At 39.1% G+C, this 22,736-nt stretch overlaps 1 protein-coding gene across 16 annotated transcripts in view; it reads right to left on the bottom strand.

Moving 5' to 3' along the window:
* The window catches only part of ST7 (suppression of tumorigenicity 7), a 257,080-nt gene that overhangs the window by 43,438 nt on the left and 190,906 nt on the right, over window positions 1–22,736 (bottom strand). For all 16 annotated transcript variants that reach the window (XR_002340200.1, XM_021078412.1, XM_021078420.1 and 13 more), the window contains 1 exon segment: window positions 12,511–12,625. Coding sequence is in view for 15 of the 16 variants with exons in the window: in XM_021078412.1 (XP_020934071.1) it covers window positions 12,511–12,625 (115 nt within the window). In the remaining variant the exon portion in view is untranslated.

Below are 22,736 nucleotides of genomic sequence, written 5' to 3' on the forward strand. Positions count from 1 at the left end.
CTGGCGTAGGCTGGTGGCTACAGCTCCGATTTGACCCATAGTCTGGGAACCTCCATGTGCCGTGAGAGCAGCCCAAGAAATGGCAAAAAGACAAAAAAAAAAAAAAAAAAAAAAGAATTACAATCCAAAGAAGAAATGAAAAAAAAAAAAAAATGAGACACCACATAATTGCATTACTTACTGCAGAGACAGGAATACTGAATGAATGTGTCTCACTTAAGCAAGCTGAGCTGCTGGCATTCATTTCATTTTCCTTCCACTTCTTTGCCATTTTGTGTTTCATATAGGTCCTTTTATGAAAGGAGAAGAACTTTCTCCAAGCATCTTAGGTATGCAAAATCAAATTGTCATGAAAGTCTTTCCTTAAAATCTACAATCTTGAACTTCATAAAATGAGAATCAGAGTGTATGTATTTTTGTGTCTGGCTTCTTTCACTCTGCATGGTATTTCTGAGATCCATTTGTGTTGTAACATGTATCAGTACTTCATTTCTTTTTATTGCCAGGTAGTATTTCATTGTGTGGATATACCACAATATATTTACTCTCTTCCTAATGGCTATTTGGATTGTTTTCCAATTTTAGACTATTATGAAGAAAGCTGTTGCAACCATTCTTGTGCATATTTTTTATTACAAGAAAATAACAACAAAACTCATTTCTATTGGATATATGACTGGGAATGGAATCAAGTCAGAAGGTAGATATATGTTTAAACTGGCAAAACGGTGCTCCAGAGTAGTTGTATGAAGTTGGCAAAACTAATCTTTGCTTATAGAGTTCAGAAAAATGGCTTGTCTGGATTGGAGGGACAACCTTCTGAGATAAAGGAAAGCTCTATGATCCTGGGTGGTGATCACAGAGATGTATACAAAAGCGAAAAGTCACCCAACTCTACGTCTAAGATTGGTGCATGTTACAATACCTAATTTATACCTCAATAAAAAAGATGGAAGAAAAAGCCAAATCTACAATCCTGTGCCACATGAAGCTGTCTTCTCTTACTTGCCTTTCATCATTCTGCCCCCTCCACTCTCTATATGCATCCTTATCTAAAAATTACTCCCCAGTTTTGTCTTCTATAACAAGATAGAATCTTATTATTTCTTAAGTTGGCCTGTCATATATTAAGATGGTTAAAATATCTCCTCTATACCTAATCTTTTCCAGAATAAATACTTCTGGCTCCTCAACTGACATATTCTTCAGAACTTCTCACTTATTTTTGTTATGGAACCCAGGGTAATTTCAAAATATGAGAATCAGAAGTGGAAATAATCCTCCGAATCCCTGACCATTACAGAGCTCAGGGAAACATTCAGTCTGGGAGGCACGGCCACTACCCCTCGATGAACACCGGCCAGGAAGGCCCTGAAGTTGAGCAGCTGGAACTCTTCGTTTGTTCCTATGATTGTTGTGGTCAACAAAATCACCCAGATTCTATTCAAACCAATTTCAGCCAAAGTGAGGCCTTTTTCCCTCTTTTACTTCAGCCATGAGAATTTGTGAACTTATGAGTAGGATTTCATATTTGACTGTTACAATTTAAATCTTGAAATAAAATCTAAACTACTAAATCTTAATGGTTTCAGCATATCATTACAGCCTATTAGTCACCATTATGACTCAAGCTACCACCCACTGCTTTGCTCCATATACCTCACAAGTATACCTTCCTCCCCACAGCATCGTCCTCATCATCAAAATTACTGCTAACATGTATCAAGGGCTTATTAAGTGCCAGGCACTAGTATTAACACCTTATACACATTATCCGATTAATCCTCAGAGTAACCCTGTGAGAGAGGACCTACTGCTATCCCTGTTTTATACATGAGGAAAGTGAGGCATAGAATGGTTAAGAAATACGCCAACATCACATACTTAGAACAAGTATGAACACCCCGCATAGCACATGCTTTTTAAATGTGCTATGTTGAAAAGGTCTGATTTTAAAACATACTAACCATGGCAATATCAAGGAGAGAATCCAAAAAATAGTATTCTATAGATCACTCTAAATTTGCAATGGTCCGCAATGATTTATGTGCAACCCATTCATAATGGTTATGATAGGTATATTTACCAATTATACTATTAAATTATTCATTTATTAATTATATAATGGGTATTATGGCCACATTGCTCTGTGTTACTTAAAAAGACAGCATTAAAAACATTATTAAATATTTTATTTAAAAAGAAGTTCCTGCTGTGGTGCAAGGGGATTGGCAGCCTCTCTAAAGCACCGGAATAGGTTTGATCTCTGACCTGGCACAGTGGGTTAAGGATCCGGGGTTGCTGCAACTGCACTGAAGGATGCAACTGTGACTCAGATCTGACCCCTGGCCCAGGAACTCCATATGCCGCCAGATGGCCAAAAAAGAAAAAAAATTTTTTTAAATAAAGATATAAATACTTCAATGTCACGTCTCTAATTCAGAAATATAAATAAAAATGGTCATTTAAACTAAGAAACATTTAAATACTATTATATAGACCATAAATATTTTCACATCCACTATCTCATCTGTTTTTATGTTGCACAACTTCCTCAGTAAATCCATGTTGCATCCTCAATCACCTCTTTCTTAAGTGTTCATAAACCGCATATTCATTTTCTCTAGAATTTTGCTGGGATTGACTATTTGTTGAAATTCTTAAAAAGAAAAGCATTGAGGGGAAAAAGAGAAATGGAATGAATAACTGTATATTTTATTAACTTATTAATACATTACTTTCTTACTGTAAGATAGATCAAAGAATTGGACAACAGCACAGGACTGTGAAGGTCATCCCTCAAAAATCTTTTATTTTACAGACGAAAAAATACAGGCCCAGAGGAGCTGAATGATATACTTAAGAGCCACCGAACTAATTAGCGACAGAGCTGGTCTTGCAATATCATGTCCTTGTCACTGCCCCATACTGCCCATGTGGAACTTGCTTTTTATTTTTCTTCTCATCCTCTTATACTTTATCATTTTGCTTGCAAAATGGCTTCCCAATTAAAGTCTTGAGACTTTTACTTCTTTTGAACTTTAGCCACCCTGAACATCTGCTGACAGGTTTCTACCTTATTTGTATATACTTACTTAGCTATTTGTCATTCTGATATTTTCATAAACTTCAATCATTTGTGTTTAATTTTCCTTTTTTTCCCATTGAGAGTAAGTATAATCTGATCTTTTAAAGTCTCCCATCCTTCTTGAAACCATTTTCCACTTAAAAAAAAAAAAAACCTCTATATCTCCTATGTCTAATAGTGTCAGCACAAAGTAAGTTATTGAACCTCCATTTATAGGTTTATATTTCTTTCCCCCCAAATTAAGAAAAAAGTGTGACTTTTTGTTGTTGTTATTTGTTTGTTTATAGGTTTAGGGAATATGTCTGTACCTGATGTTGCCTTCATTTACTATTATAAGTTATAATATGCTCTCCTCTACAGTTCTTCCTTCTTGGTAAGAATTAAATCCAGGGTATCAATTACGTTCAGGCTTAGTCATAATTAAAGTATCAGCAAGGCAAGAATTTGTCAGATGCTTTGCTTTTAGCAAATGAGACCTGAAGATTGACATGTGCTGGCATTTACATCCCCTGCTCCACATTCACAATCTCTAGAGACAAGGTGGACTTTCCACCTGTTCCCCACATCGTGCTTTTTTTCTCCTCGGTCAGCGTTATGACTCAGCAGAAGTAAGGAGGTGCTGATGGGTTATGTGAATCCTGGCAGGCTCTTCATAACTCTCCTGAAAGACAGACTATCTAAGGGTTATGCTGGACCTACACAGGCCTTGACTTCTTGTAGTTAAGAGATCACCAGAGAGCAAATGAAATTAAGTGGTTATGGCTTAAAATAGAAGATTTTGATCACCCATGAAATTAAAAGGAAAAAAAAACCTCTCTGCTCTGGGATTCCCATCTGCTGTTTAAAGAAGACAAATCAAATTCTAATAACTCTTCTATACATCTTGGTTGAAAAACCTAGCAAACATCCCCCTGAAGGATAGAATTCTGCTTCTTTGCAATGTCTGAAGTCACCTCACATTCCTCTCCAGCTGCACGCTACTCCTTCATGACTTTATGGCTTCCATACTGTGTTCATCTCTTAACTACCTCAAGTCAAAAAAAAAAAAGGCAGCATGTGAATCGACTGTGCCATTCTCTTTGCAGGCAGAATGAAGCTCTTCCTCCGCTGAATTTTCCCCCAGGTCTCCCCGTGGTCTTTAGAATAAAATCCAACCTGGATCCAAAGCTCTCTGAGGCCTGGCCCCAACTCACTGAGTGCACTGCAGCCCTTTGCTGCAGCCCTCCTCCAGCCCTCTGCTCTGTGGGACACACACAGAGTTCTTCACATGAGCCGCGTCGATCCTACCCAAACCTTTCCATTCGGGCTCTTTGCCTCCAGCACCTTCACTGTCTGGCTCAGTTCAGAGCCCACCTTCACGAGGGCAGCATCCCTCATTTCAGTCCCTGGGTGACGTGTCCCTTCTAGCTTGGGTTAAACTATATACTTTACAGCAATTATCTGTTCTCTTATTTCCTTCTCCTACTTACATGGTGTGCTTTAGGGGTAAAAGCTGTGTTTTTTCATCACTTTGTGCCCACACCATAAAACAATGTTTGTAACATAGTTAGTGGTCAGTGTTTGCGGAACAAAATCCTAAATTAACGTACTAACATCACAAATCACTTGATATTAGCTTTCTTCGACATGCAAATATTTATTTCTAATTCAGCTTCTGGGAGTCAAAAGTGATCAGTGTTGAAGAGTGTTTTCAGAGGGAGTCAGAAGCTTATTTTCTCAACATGTATACTTCATTTATCTTTGCTCATGGCGTTCCAGCAGAATGCATGACATTGGACTGCTGCTCTAAATCTAGAGTCTACTTGAAATGGCAGCAGAATGAAAACGGGGGGCAGGAAGAAAGCAACAGGAAAAGCTGAAACAAGGTTGAAGAAAAGCAGAATTTTTGTCCAGAAACAAGGAAAGCAAACCACACCTCTTCTGGCTCCCAGGGACCCTTTACGAGAATGATGCTGCCGAAAGAAAAGGTCATCTCAGGGAGGCTGACTCTTAAGTTTTCAAAAGTCATAAATGGCTCATAAGAGCAAACTTGAAATCCAGTGAAATAATCTTGGGGCAAATTTAAGTAATTTTGAGTAAAACTGTCAATTGGATGTGCCTCAGAAAACCCGGGGGTAAAACTGTAGATGGGATAGAATTTTTCCAGTGATCATCTTTTCGCCTAGTTTCCTTTTGTTCATCTACAGTAACAATCAAGATGTGATTTAAAAAGGATCACTACTGTGCCTGTGCGTCAGACTGGTCAATTGAGGGTCAATTTTACATCTGCAATTTTAAAACAATGTTTCCAAGGGAGCAGTCAGCAAAGTGCCAAAGCATCTCACAAGTAAGATGCACTATATCACAGTGCATCTTCATCTAAAACGTCATTTGTTCACCACAGATGCCTGAACATCTAGCCCAGTACATAAGTGTCCAAGAAGAAGAGGACACAGGCCTCACCTCAAAGAGTTTCTTTCTCTGCACTTCCCACATCATGTTTCCAACTGGACTGAGCACAGATTCATCCTGCCTCGACTCACCATGGGTTGTTTTTTGTTTTTAACATCTTTTCCCATTAGACTGTAAGCTTCTTGATGACAAAGAACCAATTACATTCATCTCCAAATCAGGAAGCACCTAAAAGTTAGTATTTTCAACGTAAAGGTTTGATAGGTCCTTGCTGAATTAATTTGAAAAATTAACTTAGTTACTCTCTGCAACCATTTAAGATCACAAAGCATCAGCATCATTTTTCTTGGTCAGACCACAAATTGATATACTTGAAGTTTGTATAGCCTTGACAGATGCTTTTGGAGTGCATCTGTCAAACTAATGAAAATGCAGTCCATTTCTCCTTCCTGTGTGTGGGCTGTGATGTCTTTTTACTGTACCACTATGCGATGCTGTCCTTCAGGTGACTATCTTCCATAAAATTTCTTAGTTTACTCCTGCTCATGATATGATGCAAACAAAACAACAGATATGTAGAATTCTGTCCTTATATTTTTATTTTTGGTTCCAGACAATGTGAAGCCTTTTTGTTTCAGCTTCAAAAAGCCAATCTAAGGTCCCCTTTAAACCAAAGGGGAAAACTTCACTGAGGAAATGAAAAGAACTGATTTAATAAAACCTAAAAGATGTGTCGCCTGGGAGGTCAGTGATTCAATGAGGAAATGCTACATGACTTCAGTAATTTGGAGTATGGAGAAGGGTAGGCATAGGTAACAGGGATTCAACTACGTGCAGAAAATTTTCTTATGCTACAAAGCCAAACACGAGCATGTTACCTGCAATTTTTGGACTGAGTTACCCCAGAGGGTCTGGGTCAGAGGCTCTTCTGTGGCTGGTGCCTTGGAGCCAAACAAGGCAGTTGATGTGATAGTGATGGACAGCTAGGGAGTGATGTTACCCGGGTAAAATATGATAACTGGGCAATAAGGATTACTAAGGCCAACATAAATTGAGAGGCTTTGTTCACATGCCAACTCTGTGGATTACAGGTGTAGGGATTCACAAACTGTCTTCTATCATCAGAGACAGTGGAAGTTTTTCACACATACAGTCTTTACCTAAATAACATCTATTATCAGAATTCCTGCTCATTGCATGTATAGTATGAGAGCCAATCATTTTGTAACCTCAAAGGCCTAGTCCTCTTGACAGATGCTTGGTTTCCAAGTCAGCAGAGCACCCAGTGCAAAGCTATACAGGGCCACCACTTCTCAGGGACTCATGCTTAACAGCCTGAAGACACAGCTCAGAGTGTCAGTACTGCTGATTATTTTTTTTCTTGGAAGCAGCAGTGTGATCATTTGCCCATCTTTCACACAAGGACCCTCTTCCTTGATCTTTTCCACAAAAGCCAGGCCAGGAAAGGGAGCGGGACTGGGCTCAGAGTCTGTCACTAGAGGCTGACAGCACTTCAGACCCTCTTTGTTGAATGCAGTCTAATTTTGCAGAGGATATGTCTCGGAAGCTGCTTGTGCCTATGGCATCATATCTACACATACACTTGACTAAAAAGCATCATTTTGGAGGTCTGGAAAGTCTGTCACTGATGGGCTGAGGCTGACAGCCTGAATAAAGAAAGATTTTATTCACGGGTCCTCCTGGCATCTCCAATCCCTCTTATTCTTGCCTATTCCACAAACAGAAATGGAAAACAGCCTAACCCAAAAGATAGGGTATCCAGTAACCATTTTGGAAAAGGAAAATGTTTCAGAGGAACTGAGATAATAGTTGAGAAACTTGTACTATTTATAGGGCCTTGAGCAATGAACAAAGTGTACAAAATTTTTACTTATAACTACATGCTGACTCTGCAAAACAATGGTCAGCAGAAAGCTTATTCTCTGAGAAGTCTCAACATTGAGTGATTCCCTCATGCTTTCTGTAGAATTTCTGTTTTCAATCTACTGAGATGAAAGTATTTCCTCCAATGTTACAAACATGTCCTGCTCTTGAAAGCATACCCTCTGTACACTACCAGATGGTAGATAATAATGCTAATTTAGGATGGGCTTGATGGCACCAGTAAAAATGGTCTTGATATAATTATTACATTTTATATAACATTTGTGACTATAAAAAAGGCCAGCTGTCCCTCACAGAGAACTTTCTACCCCCAAATTTAGGACAACCATTAAATGATCTAATGGAGTAAATATCCAAAAGAACTTGGGTTTATATTTCCATTGGTGCAAACTGCCCGAGGGCTGAAACAATTTGTCTTTTGATCTGGAGCAAAAATCTCTGGTATTTTTTTTTTTTTCAGTTTTCCAAATGTTTAAGAATTGTTGATAGATAAAACTAAGCATTTCTATTTTTATCAAATACCTATACATATGTCCTATTAGATCCATCACTAATTTTAATAACAGTCCACAACACTTTTGGGGGGCACAAGACTGGGCTCTTATGCTCATTTTAACTGACTTTAAATATGTTTTTTTCCATTTGAACAAAACGGATTGGGAAGATTGGTGAAGTTCGAGTGGTCATTTTGACTCCATAATGGTTAACAGTTACTGGATTCTTACTGTGTGCCCTACACTGTCCTAAACACTTACTGTGGATTAAACTGCTTTAATCATCACAACAAATTCCCAGCTGTGTGATCTTGGGCATGTTACTTAGGCTTTCTAAGCCTCAATTTCTTTCCAAAGGAATGGAAGCTGAGAAGATTAAGTGATTTGCTGAAGTTCACTCAGCCACTGAAAGGCAGAGCTGGGGCTTGACCTCAGCAGGCTGGCACCAGGGCTGGTCCTATTCGCTACCACCAGCACTGCCTTTGGTATCCCCAGGGGTCACTAACTACAGACAGAACTAGACACTCCCAGAAGATTCTCACAAAGGTAGCACCCACATTCATGCTCACTTGCTGTATGAGATTCTTCTAAAATCAAAATCCACAAAATGATAATAAATGAGAAATGCATGAATTCTTTTCCCCATTACCACCCTAATCTTTGAGATTTAAGCTTTCAACTTAGGTGGCCTACAAACTTCTTTGAAAGGCAATCCAAGACTTACAGCAACTTTTCTCGGCTTCTAAAAGAAGATTCTGATGACTTAATGATCTTAAAAACATTTGTCTTTATAGCTAATGAATGACTGAAAAAAAAAGATAAATTCAAAATTAAATGAAGAGCATACATCAAATCTCCTATGTGACTAGGGAAATCAGGTACAGTTGATTGAAGATGGAAAGCCATAGTTTAAGAAAGATAAGCAAATATAGATACACCCAATTCTTAAGGAATGATTTAAAAAGAATCTAAAAGACAATTTGGCATCACTGAATTCTGCACCATGACTCCAGTCTGCCTAATTCATGCCTTTGTAAGAGGAGTGAGAGAGGGAGAGAAAGTCCCTTGAGCAAGGCTTACATTTATGAAAAACACATGGGCTTTTAGAGCTAGCTAGACCAGAATCTGCATCTTAGTTCTGCAGCTTTCAAGGAATGTGATCTTGAAAGTTACTTAAATTCACATGCCTCAGTTTCCATATCTGCTAAAAAGGAAATAACTACCTCCTTGCAAGGACATTGTAATGGTTATAGGTAATGTATATAATGTGCTTGGCACATGGTTAGGTTCTCAACAAATTGTAGCTAATGATAACACCACCAATAGTGTTAATAAAAACAACTAAAAAAGAAAAGAAAAGAAAAAACCCCTGCCAACAGCAGAGACAGTGGAAGTGTGATGGTTAAGAGCATGGGCCTGGAATCAGACTACCTCGGGTTTCATCTTGGCTTTCCATTTCTTGTAGAATTTACATCCTATTGAACAAAAACTGTTCTCAGATTATCTCTTTTCTCTCACCATGCAGCATCAACATAGCTTTACTTTGACATCTTAGTCTCTTCATTTGAGCAAGGTACTTAACTTCTCTCTATAGCAGTTACCATAACTATAAAATGGGGCCAATAAGAGTGTATACCTCACATGCTTGTGGTGAGAATAAATGAGTTCATCTTTGTAGAGCTTAGAATCATGTCTGACCCTGACACATTACAAAAACTCAATTCTAAGTGTTGCTGCTGTTTTTTGGTTATTGTGTGAGGGACATTCCAAAACTAGGCCCAACCACCCAGATAAAAATCACACACCCACAAGGCTGGTTAACGAACTGAAAACAGAAGAGCATGAAAATTCCTGAGGATGGCAAGACAGTATTTCAGACTAACAGCTGGAATAATCCGAAATCAGAAGTTATCTCAAGGGAAAAATCAAAATCAGACTGCAGCTTATGAGAAGGTGTGACCAATTAACTCGCAATCTTACTAAGAATACAGGGTTTTCAAAGGGCTTCACTGTAAAAGAACTTGGTGAACGTTGCTTTTAGAAAGTCAAAGCAAAAATAAAAAGTGAAGAAGAGTAAGAATGAGGCAAAGGGAATACATGTTGCCTTCCTCCTTTCCTCAGAACATGTTGTGTTTTTTCCCTCCGTGTTTTGCCATATTTCTAAATCCTCTTTGCAAAGGTCAGAAAAGCAGCCCTAATCCTATTGTGTCACTTTCCAACATACTACTTAAAAAAATTCAGCCACCTAGCAAGTGTAATAAAGAAGGATTGCTGTACCCATAAACCATCCAAGAAAGAGCTACCCAACGAGAGCATTCCAATTTGCAAAGATAACATATAATCCTGCTGCTCTGGGTGTGGCTCCACAGCAGAGGGATGGAGAGGCTGAGATTCAAAGTCCTGTCTCCAAGCATCTCATGGATTAGAATGATGACATCTGAACCAGGGTGAAGAACAGGGCGCCCCAACTGCTGTCTGAACTCCAGGCCCTCTGAAGCACCTATTTCCTTGCACAGGGCCAGAAAATGGGGCAAGAACTGGGTCGAGGTCCTTTGAGTCTCTGGGAAAAGCAGCAGGGATGAACTTGCAAGAGGCTGTTTTATGGTACGGGGTGAGGAACAAAAAGCATGTTTTTAATAGTCTTGTGTGGTTGCTGCTCACTCCTCAAGAATAGTAACTTCAGCAGCCACTTCATTACATCTCTACTGTAAATGACACAGACCTAAGCCAAGTCTGCACCAAAACACCCTCCAGAATTCAGCTGGGGTTAGGTCATCTGCAGTCTATTGACAACTGCTGAACTCAAAACCCCTAACGAGGCATCTCAGCAACAGTATGTGTCCTGCCACTAATGAGCCTCTTTTTCCATGAATAATGAATAAGGACATCATCTCTGTTGCCAGGTACAAACATAAACAAAGCTCAACACAAGGGCCTTGGTATGGTGAGTTTGTCTATTTGCAACAAAGGAATTTTGCAAAGTGAGAGCCAAGTTTCAGTGGAGGGTGGGACAGGCTGTTGTAACAAATAATGTGAACATATGTTATCAGAATCTAATAAATCAGCTTTTGGTTGTTGTGGAACTGAGGCTACGCAATGGGATAGAAAGAGACCACAGAAAGCTCCAAATGAGTTCATTTCTTTATTTTACAGTCTCGTAACACAAAGCTGATGATTTCTGTAATGAACTGAGATCTTCATGAAAGGAGACTTAGGAGATTTAAAATCCCAAAGGCTCTGTTGGTTAAATCTTTTCTTAAGCCTTGATGTATCAGGCCAAATGCAGGTCACACTTGGGATGAGAACACTGGAACCTTGCTGTGACATGCCACCATGTCTAGAGATGACAACTGGAAAAGTACATGGCCACTTGAACCCATGTGCTGGCTTCCTTTGGCACTAAAAGGGCCTCAATGTATGAGCATTTTGCCTCTAAGATAGTCTCCTGGTTTAGACTCCCAGAGTCAGCCCAACAGTGAGATTCCAGCACATAAACAGAGAACAAAAGTGAGCTGACATGAAGGCCAAAGAGTCTTCATTTTGTTTACTATAAAGTGCACCACAAATACCTTTCTCTCTGTCTAAAATCACTTCCATACTAGGTAGACTATATCCTGTTACACAGGGTGCTCATGTGAATGCAGGCCAAGTGATGCCATCTCTGGCTGAGGGCTTTTAGTTTCTATCAATGTGAGCAATAACTAACAACAAAACAAAACAAAAACAGTCTCATCATGCCTCAGTTCCTCCCAATGTAGGGGTAACAATTCTGACCTGTCTCAGAGATGTCTTATGAAGAATGGTATGTCAAAAATAGGACTCAAATAGTATAGTTTGCTCTATATGTTTGATGAATTCCTGGAAATTTTTACCTGAACAATTCTTTAAACACACTAAAGACATTTACCTAAGAAAGAATATTTTATAAAGTAAAAAATGATAGTGGAATATAAGTACTCACTCGCTAAGATCCATTTAATACGTAAAATATTTATTTTAAGGAGAAAGTTAATGAAATATGGCAGAATAACATGAAATTCTGTAGAGATTCCAATAGCAAGGTTGTATTAATTTTTGTACAATTAATCAAATAGAAAATTCACAGACAATGGCAATATAAACAGAAGAGTTTTCAAATATCTAGGAGGTGTCAGCTTATTTTACTGGTGTATTAAGAATAGGAAAATTAGAACAAGCTTGTGAGTAACCAAAATGGCAAAGGCACTGCAAAGCCTTTCATGTGAAGAAATGGGGGTTATTCTGCTAATAAGAACACCTAGGATTAAGGGAACATGATTTAATCTTCAAATATTTACTGAACTGTCGTAAGGTTGGTAGCAAGAGCTACCAATTGTTCTATACTGTTTCAAAAGATCAACATGACCAATAGGTAGTGGCCACAGTCAATCAATGTGGGGTCACAGCCAGAGCTTGAACAGCCATGCGGTTCCAAGAGGGTATGTGCTGCCTGCAGAGGTTCTGAGTGACTCCTCACCATAGAAATGAGCAGGAAATTCCATAAAAGAATAGTTATCACAGTGTCATGCTATTTGAAATGATCCTTCTGACCGAATCATTGAAATACACCAGGAGAGGAATACTCAAGTAGATAAAAAATACCCAAGGACTTACCATCATACTTTGCTAAGACTGCCTGAACATCAGCATATGCTTGTAGTTCCAGGAGGGCTTCTAAAAGGTTTTCATGGATGTTGAACATGCTCAGGAGGGGGAACTCCTTCATTAACTAGGAAAGACGAAAACAAGGAATAATTAATATGTTTCTTACTTTTTAGTATAATTCTGAATTATACTCATATATTATAAAAGTATAATAATTTTAGAAGTATAATTAATACTGAATTATAAGCATTCATATCAATCATATGTTGTAAAACATTAAATGCTTAAATTTTTTTCCTGCTATTTTGGAAAAATGGCAACTTTGAATTTGTGAGAACCTAAAGAGGGAGAAAATCTAAAAGTGAGGAGTTTTCATGAACACTGAGGAAGATGCTTAGAGGTAGTGATGAATAATGTTTAGATGCCTGAAAGGCCAAATAAGGTGAAAGTTGAAAACTATTTCATAGGTGTTAGCAGTGTGGGTAGAAGCCAGAGAATAGAAGGGAAAGCAAAAGACACCATTCTTTTGAGCAGCCCGGTGACCAGGTTTAGGAGAAAAAGTAGGAAAATCACCAGCTGGTGACATAGATTGAGAAGATTTGTAGGTAGTGACAGAGAATGATAGTAAGAGAAGAGGAAGTTCAGTAATTCCTGCGTGGCAATCTGAATAAAACAGAGTCAAGATTATTTTCTGAGACCTAGGGAACAGGTGGCAGGGAGGAAGTAGGAAGACAGGGATGAAAGTGCAGAACAATCAAGGACTGCAGAGGTCATCTAGGGGCCTAATAGAGTGGAGACTATGAACTTGAAGAGGCTAAAATTGGTATGGTTGTCAAGCTTCAGCTAACAGTGCTCAGCAGCCTAAGTACAGTGGCAAAGACGTCAAATGATGAGGCTGAGTCTGGGAAGACTGAATTTGATTTAATGAAAACTTAAGGAGGAAGAGAGCTGTCTAGAATGGTCAAAGAATGATTAAAGGAATGGCCTCAAGGTTCTAGACAGCGTGGGGAGGAAGAGAGGTCCAAAGGGAGTTAAAAGATATAATATTGAATTTCACTGGGAAGCAAAGAGAAAGAAGAAATGACCAAGAATTTCAGAATAAAATATCTTTGAGAAAGGTAAATCTCATCTTACGAAAAAGATAATTAGGTTCTCTCTAAAGCAAAATCACACACATATACACACACGTATTTATATATATACGTGATATATGTATGGACGTATATGTTTATGTCCTCTATTTAATCTCCGAAACGGATAACTGTTTTCTATTATAACACGATGACCTTTAGAAAAATGATACCTGCTTTTTTTGACATCAACAACTTTAAAGCAATTGGGCTGAGTGCTCAAAAATAGGCTAATTTACTGTTAAGCAAGAAACCAGTGGGTACTTTGCATTGACTATCCAACTTCTTCCAAGTTAGAAACCTTTGCCATACTGTTTCATTTTTTAACGCCAATAATTATTTAGCATATCTCTAAAAATAAATAATTTTATGCAGCTCCAAAGCATCATATTCCCAACAAATAACACCTATCAAAATGATTATGTGCTCAATAAGCTTGTCTGAACCCCCTAGAGACAGCCCGTAGTATTTTCATTGCTAGAGAAGGAAGTGAATAAGACCTTATCACACACCGTTGATGTTCTGTAACCAATAAAAGTATTTCGTGTTCTGGTTCATTTTGATTCTGGTTGACATCACTTTTCAATTTTTTTTCTCTTTCTAATTAGAGCTCGTTGGAATTAAATCTCTCTGTCATTCAGCATTTGGCAACACAATAAAGACATTCTCTAAACTGCAGCATTTAAACATGTACCATTTTCGACCAATTCTTCAGGTAAAGGTCAAACTTCAAGGACACAAGTCATATTCTGTAATTTAAAAAAAAAGCCCTGCAATTCCAAATATCAGCATGCTGAACTTAAAAACTGAGAGGGGAATCTGATTAAAATCCAATGAGACTATGAGCAAACATGGAGGTCTCAGCTTCTTTAAACAGAACTTGAAGTAAGATGCTAAGAGTCTGGGCAGCAATGCTTTCACTGGAAGCTTGGACGAAGTAGACCATGTCCAAAAAATAATCACAAATAAAAGGATTTTAAAGATGGCAAACAGCAAATGCTGGAGCGGTAACTGAAGTCATATGACAATTTGGAAATCTAGCTTTGTTTCTTTAATACAAACAAGAAGAAAAAATGAACCTTCTGCTGCCCCATCTCCCTCCAGCTATTACCTGGCTCTCTCCAGCCCCTCACAACAAGCTCCCTAGAAAAAAAAGCCATGAACCCTCTACTCCCTCAGCTCCCTGTACTCTGCACCGCAAGCTACAACCTGGCTTCCAGCCTTACAATTCCTCTGAATCTGCTCATCCCACACTTTCAGGTGACTGAAATTGCTCCTGTGGATGCCATCCAGTCCTTTTCTTGCTTGACTTCTGCAACATTTGACAGTTTGATGACTTTTTCCTTGAAACTCTTGTCTCCCTTGGCTTCCCCAATACCGTTCTCTTCTGGTTTTTTTCATATTTATCTCCTAGCTCCTTCTCTAGTTTCCCCCTTGTCTGCTACTTAGAACTAAGTAGTCTCCCTGGTTATGTCCCAAGTACTCTTCGCACAAACACCCTGATTTCTAGGACTGCTTTTGCGTCCTGGGTCTCGATACCACCATCTTTGTGGGGATGGCTCCCACATCCTCACACACTGCTATGACCTAAGCCACTCCTAAGCCACTGCTCTCTCCTAAGCCACTGCATCAGTTTATAAACTATCTCCCTGACAGTTTCACCCCATTCCCCAATACTGGGCTCATAAATTCCTCCTCCTCAAGCTAACCCTTCAAACATGTTCTTCCCCCTTGGTATTTTCCTGTCTCAGAAAAGGGAACCATTAAGCCCTGCTAACCACTTCACCCTACCCACCCACTATAGACACCTTACAGGTCCCTAAACCCCTGAATTAATATGTAAAAAATGCTGGTAGAGTTTATCAAGTTTGAATAAACCTCTGTCATGCAAACAAACATAAAACAAGCAAACACCTTAAGAATCATTACCTTTTCCTCTTTCCTCTGATCTTCTTGCCAATAATTTAGTTTATGCCCTCATATTTGGCCTAAATTGCTCTGCTTGCTTCTGGATCACCTTTTTCTAATCTACTCTTCACACTGCCATCATAACAGCTTTTCAAAAAACACACTTGAGTTCACTGCAACCCTACTTAAAAGGCAACCTCAGACATTGCTGGACCCATCCCAAAGAAATCGATAGATATGAACATAAATTTACAGACAAGGCTGTTTTTTACAACATTATTTATAATAGTGAAAAATGCAAGCAACTTAAAATTTAACCCCGTAGAAGGCAATTAAGTCTAATAAGATGTAGTCATCTTTTGGGCTATGATACATAGTTATCATAGTATTAGTTATTAGTAGTTAAATTCTCAAATAATTATTAATGGCATGGCCTGGGAAATGCTGGCATATAACATTACATCAGAAAAAGCAAGATACAAACAATATTTTATAATAAGACCAAGCTTTTCTTCCAATATATATGCACAGTAACATACTTGGTTAGAAATACACCAAAATGTTTTAAACAGTGGTTGCTTCTGGTTAGTGAGATTAAAGATGATTTTTATTTCTTCCTTCATTTTTGCCATAAGTGCTAAATTTTTAAAGGAGTATATGTACATTCTATAAATGGGGGAGGAAAAACTTTTTAAGAATATAGACTTCTCTGAGAACTACAAAACACTGATAAAGGAAACTGAAGGCAATTCAAAGAAATGGAAAGATATCCCATGCTCTTAGACTGAAAGAATTAATATTGTTAAAATAGCCATACTACTCAAAGCAATCTACCTATTTAATGCTATCCCATCAAATTACAGCATGCCATTTTCACAGAACAAGAAAGAATCCTAGGAGTTCTCATCGTGGTTCAGTGATTAACGAACCCGACGAGTATCTATGAGGATGTGGGTCCCACCCCTGGCCTTGCTCAGGGGTTAAGGATCTGGCATTGCTGTGAGCTGTGGTGTAGGTCATAGACATGGCTTGGATCCAGCATTGCTGTGGCTGTGGTGTAGGCCAGCAGCTACAGCTCCAATTCGACCCCTAGCCTGGAAACCTCCATATGCCATGGGTGCAGCCCTAAAAAGACAAAAGAAAAAAAAAAAGAAAGAAAGAATCCTAAAATTTATATGGAAACACAAAAGACCCAGAATTGCCAAAGCAATCCTGAGGAAAAAAACAAACCTAGAGATGTAACCTTCCCAGACTTCAGACAATACTACAACGCTATAGTAATCAAAAAGTGTGGTTCTGGCACAGAAACAGACAGATCATTGGAACAGAACAGACAACCCAGAAGTAAACCCATACACTTATGGCCAATTAATCTTCAACAAAAGAGGCAAGAATGTACAATGAGGAAAAGACAGTCTCTTCAGCAAATGGTGTTGGGAAAGCTGGACAGCTGCATGTAAATTAATGAAGTTAGAACACTCCCTTACACTACATACAAAAATAAACTCAAAATGGCTTGCAGACTTAGACATAAGGTATGTCACCATAAAACTCCTAGAAGAGAACACAAAATTTTCTGTTATGTTTTCTTAGGTCGATCTCTCAAGGCAAAAGAAATAAAAGCAAAAATAAACAAATGGGGCCTAGTCAAACTTATAAGCTTTGGCACAGCAAAGGAAACCATCCACAAAATGAAAAGACAACCTATGGAATGGGAGAAAATATTTGCAAATCGTGTGACCAACAAGGGGTTAATATTCAAAATATACAAACATTTCTTACAGCTCTATATCAAAAAAGCAAACAACTCAATCAAAAAGTGGGCAAAGACCTAAATAAACATTTCTCCAAAGAAAACATACAGATGGCAAACAGGCACAGGAAAACATGCTCAACATCGCTAATTATTAGAGAAATGCAAATCAAAACTACATGAGGTATAACCTCACACAGCTCAGAATGAACATCATAAAAAGTCTATAAATCATAAATCCTGGAGAGGGTGTGGAGAAAGGGGAACCCTCCTATACTGTTGGTGGAAACGTAAATTGGTGCAGCAATTATGGAGAGATGTAATGAAGTGCCTTAAAAAACTAAAAATAGGTTACCATATGATTAGCAATGTCACTCTTGGGCATATATCCAGAAAAGATGAAAAGATACATGCACCCCAATGTTCATAACAGCACTATTTACAAGAGCCATGACATGAAAGCAACCTAAATGTCCCCTGACAGATGAATGGATAAAAAAGATGTAGTATATATACAGCAGAATATTACTCAACCATAAAAAAATGAAATAATGCCATTTGCAGCAACATGGACAGACCTAAAGATTATCATATCAAGTGAAATAAGCCAGACAGAGAAAGAGAAATATCATTACCACTCTTATGTGGAATCTAAAAAAATGATATAAATGGACAAATTGATGAAACAGACTCACAGACATAGAAAACCAACTTATGGTTACCAAAGGTGACTAGGAGGAGGAGGGATGGAATTAACATACATACACACTGCTATATATAAAATAAACAAAAAGGACCTACTGTATAGCACAAGTAACTATACTCAATATCTTGAAATAACCTACAACAGAAAAGAATATGAAAACAAATATACATAAAATACGTAACTGAATCACTATGCTATATACCAGAAATTAACACAACATTGTAAATTAACTATAACAAAAAGAAAAAAGAATACTGACTTCTCATCAAATTCAGAATATAAATTCCTTACCATGGCAAACATAGCCTCTCATGGCCAGTCCCTGCCTACTGGGCCAGCCTCACTTCTAGCCATTCACTGCACGCACGTGCACACACACACACACACACACACTCCATATCTCACCATAGAATGGCTTTCAGTTCTTTACACAGGCCGCATCCACTCATGTTTCTACCTCTGCACCCCCTCTTCCTCAGTGCTCTCCCTTTGGCTTCTTGGGTCAATCTGGCCAGGTTCTTAACTTCCAGGAATCCTTACCTGACTTCCCCCTGATTCCTGACCTCTTATCCTCCATCTTCTAGATTAAGTATTCCTGCCTCAAATTCCCAGGGTCCTTGTCACAGTGGTCTACTATTCCATCTTCCCCACGAGCCTGGGAAGAGTGTGAGAGCAGAAACTCTGGTTATCACTGTTTTTGGTCACTGACTGACTATCATAGCTGCTCTATACATATATATCTGATGAACAGGATGCTTTTTAGAGGCTTTAAAAGTACTCTTCCTTTGGGGTACATATCATATGTGTGCTGCTTCAGGCTTACTTCAAGCCCTTGGGTCACATATCCCTGAACATGTTCCTCTATTTAAAAATCTCCCAATGACTTTCCATTACCTGCATCTTGGAAAAGGTATAGCTAGATCCCATAAGCTTTGACTCAATGTAAAGAAGAATTTTCTTACATTTAGAGCTGTCTCAAAATAAAATTGATCGTTTATAGACATCTCTGTCACTGGAACTGTTCATAGAGAGAGGGGCCAGTCACTGGACAGGGATGCTCAAGAAAAGACGGAGGACATTTTAAATCTTCTAATTCCAAGGAAAAACATCCCAACTCCTGAGCATGATTTCAGGCCCTCCCTCAGTGCCAGATGCCCCCTGCCTCTGCCATCTTCTACAGGACTAAATTCTAGGCTTCTCAGACCAGACCATTATACACCATCCCCAGAATTCTGTCTATGGTTACTAGCCACTGTGTTTTCACTCAAACTGTTCTCACCACCTGGAATACCTTTTCCCTTCATTTACAAGGCAGCCTGCCAAAATCACCCCACCCTCCCAGGCCCAGATCAAATGCCACCTCCTAAAGTCACAGCATCATAGAAAGTGAGAGCCAGAAGAGCCCGCGGAGATCATCCAAACACCCTCCTCGGTTTACAGACAGCTCCCTTCCCACCCCCGCCCCACCAGAAAACAATGAAGGCTGCAAATGTAAGTGATTCAGCCAAGTTAGTGCTGGGACTATGATTCAAACCCAGTCATCAGTATCAATTCCAAATTTCAACACATCAGAACCCTGCCTCCGGCCTGCCAAGTCCAGGCAAACTAAACCTTTTGCTTACGCTTCTCTGCTACAACACTTTACCTAGCCGCCTGGTATTGTGTTAGCACGAATATATGAAGACAGCTGTATTACAGAGGAAAGGGCCCTCTATGTTTGGAGTTATTTCTGGGTTTAAATCTCACTTCTACCCTTACTACCTGTTTGACTTTATACAAATTACATAACCTCTCTTAGCCTTGGTTTTCTTATCTCCTGGGTCTTAGCCCATAGGGAATCTTCCCAGACTCTCTCTGCCACCTAGTAGTCATCACCTCACTCACGTCACCATTCTCCATTGCTTCTATCACACTCTGAAATCATTTATTTATTTATGTAGCTGAATATTAGCTAATTTAAAAGCAAAAGAGTAGATATAGTGACAATACCATAATTTCAGAGGTCAGCAATTTTTTTTTTCTGTAAAGGTCCAGAGAGCAGGGATTTCCTGTCATGGCTCAGTGGAAATGAATCTGCCTAGTATCCATGAGGATGCAGGATCGATTCCTGGCCTCGCTCAGTGGGTTAAGGATCTGGCATTGCCATGAGCTGTGGAGTAGGTCACAGATAAGGCTCAGATCCCACGCTGCTCTGGCTGTGGTGTAGGCCAGCGGCTATAGCTCCAATTTGACCCCTAGCCTGGGAACCTCCATATGCCATGGGTACAGCCGCCCCCCAAAAAAAAAGAAAGAAAAAAGATCAGAGAGTAACTATTTTAGGCTTTGTAAGCCATATGGTCTCTGTTGTGACTACTCAACTCTGACATTACAGGATGAAAGCAGCCATGGACAGTATATAAATGAATGAGTGAGGATAGGCTTCAATAAAACTTAACTTTCGAAAACAGGCAGAAGACCAGAGTCGACCCACAGGCCTTAAATTGCCAACCCATAGTTAACAGGAATAAGTTTCAAAAAACAAAAGGTCTTCATAAAATAAGTTTCATAGCGATATAACATTTGAAAAACATAGCATCTCTTACGCACAGCTGGCTTGGCAGACCACTGTAAAACGGAAAAAGGCCTACTCTACAGTCCGACACTTCTTACAGCTCTGTTTCTTGGAGGCCTTTCATACATGTTTCTGAGGAGTCACATACGGAGTTATTCACATAGAATGAGGAGCACTGTCATAAACGGTAGAATGGATAGATCAAATAGGTATACTCATGACAAACTGCTAGTCAGTAGGCAAAAGGAATGAGTTAAACTTAATATACCTTTTTCGGGGGGGGGTGCTCTTGGACATGTGGAGATTCCCAGGTCAGGGATTGAACCTGTGCCATAGCAGTGCATTACAGTGACAACACTGGATTCTTAACCCACTGAGCCACCAGGGAACTCCTACCTTATTATATCTTAATGTAGACAAACATCAAGCTGTTTTGAGGTTCCTAGAAATATTTCAAAGAAACAGCCTATAGAACATATCATTTAATTAAATATTTATGCTCACATGGCTCAGTGGTTAAAGAATCCGACTAGGAACCATGAGGTTGTGGGTTTGATCCCTAGCCTCACTCAGTGGCTTAAGGATCCGGCGTTGCCGTGAGCTGTGGTGTAGATTGCAGATGCAGCTTGGATCTGGTGTTGCTGAGACTCTGGTGTAGGCCAGCGGCTACAGCTCCGATTCGACCCCTAGCCTGAGAACCTCCATATGCTGCAGGTATGACCCTAGAAAAGACAAAAAGACAAAAAAAAAAAAAAAAAAGTACGCACACAAAACAATTCTACATATTGTTTACAGCTATGTATTACGGAAATGTATGAAAGCAAACCAAAAAAATGAAGTTGCTGGTGCCTCTGGGGAGGTACATAGGAGGCTTTATACAGCTTTAGATTGTTTTATGATAAAAATGTTTAATTATTAACTTACTACTATTTATTATTTATAATTAATTATGGTAGTAAGGTTGTTTTTAATATACTATTAATTTTTCAATATATTTTTAAAGTTGCTTCCTCAAACACAGAAAGCTCATTAGATGTACTTTTCATTTGTAATTCCTCAAGTCATGAACAATTCAGTTTTCATCATTTAGACTTTAACTTGTTTTCTTATTTTCTAATTGCCCTTTGAAGCAAAATTATTTCTTCTTTTTGGGGATTTGACTTGGTAGCTCCTTAAAGTATTAAAGTATTGCTAGCATTTTAAAAAAGGCCAATGTCTGATTAAACAACATTTAGAAAATTTCCTCAAAAAGCAATATGATCTAATAGATTTTAATATACTGCACTTGAATTTGATAACGATGACAAAATAATAATTGCTAATCTCAGATGTACCATACCTTATAGTTCCACTTCTTAATTCTCCTCCACCTGAGTTCCAGAGAGGAAGGCCACTGACAGATACGGTGTGAGGAACTATAAGAATTTTTATTTTATCTTGAACAATGCTTCAAAGTTATATCAACTACAAATTTCTTCCCGCTCTAACCCTCAGGGCTGGGATTGGGGTTGGGGTTGGATATAGGATTAGGCTCTGATGAGACTACCTAACAAGAAAACTCTTCTCTCATAAAATTCCTTCCAATTTCCTCTCTAGAAGCACAAAGATTCCCATGACATACTGGTTACAAGATAAAGAACATGGCAGTGGGGTTCCTGGAAAGGGTTCAACATGGGAGAAGTGGTGCATCACAAAAGTCAAGAGCACCACTGCCTTTTTGTTTGTTTGTTTGTTTGTTTGGTTTTTTGTCTTTTGTCTTTCTAGGGCCGCACCCGCAGCATATGGAGGTTCCCAGGCTAGGGGTCTAATTGGAGCCGCTGACGCCAGCCTACACCAGAGCAACAGCAACACCAGATCCGAGCCACATCTGTGACCTACACCACAGGCCACGGCAGTGCTGAATCCTTAACCCACTGAGCAAGGCCAGGGATCGAACCCACAACCTTATGGCTCCTAGTCGGATTCGTTTCCGCTGTGCCACGACGGGAACTCCACCACTGCCTTTGGAATCAAATCTGGGTTCCCATCAGGAAAAGTGGCCTTTCTTAGTACCAGGTAAGCTGGGTTTTCTCATCTGCAAGATAGGACAATACATAGCTCACTTAGAGAGAATGCAGGATGTGATAAATGACAACTATTACCCTTGCATAATGTCAACACCAGGTATATTGCATTTTCAAAGTGCCA

The sequence above is a fragment of the Sus scrofa genome, chromosome 18 (assembly GCF_000003025.6).
Source record: "Sus scrofa isolate TJ Tabasco breed Duroc chromosome 18, Sscrofa11.1, whole genome shotgun sequence".
Taxonomy (NCBI): domain Eukaryota; kingdom Metazoa; phylum Chordata; class Mammalia; order Artiodactyla; family Suidae; genus Sus; species Sus scrofa.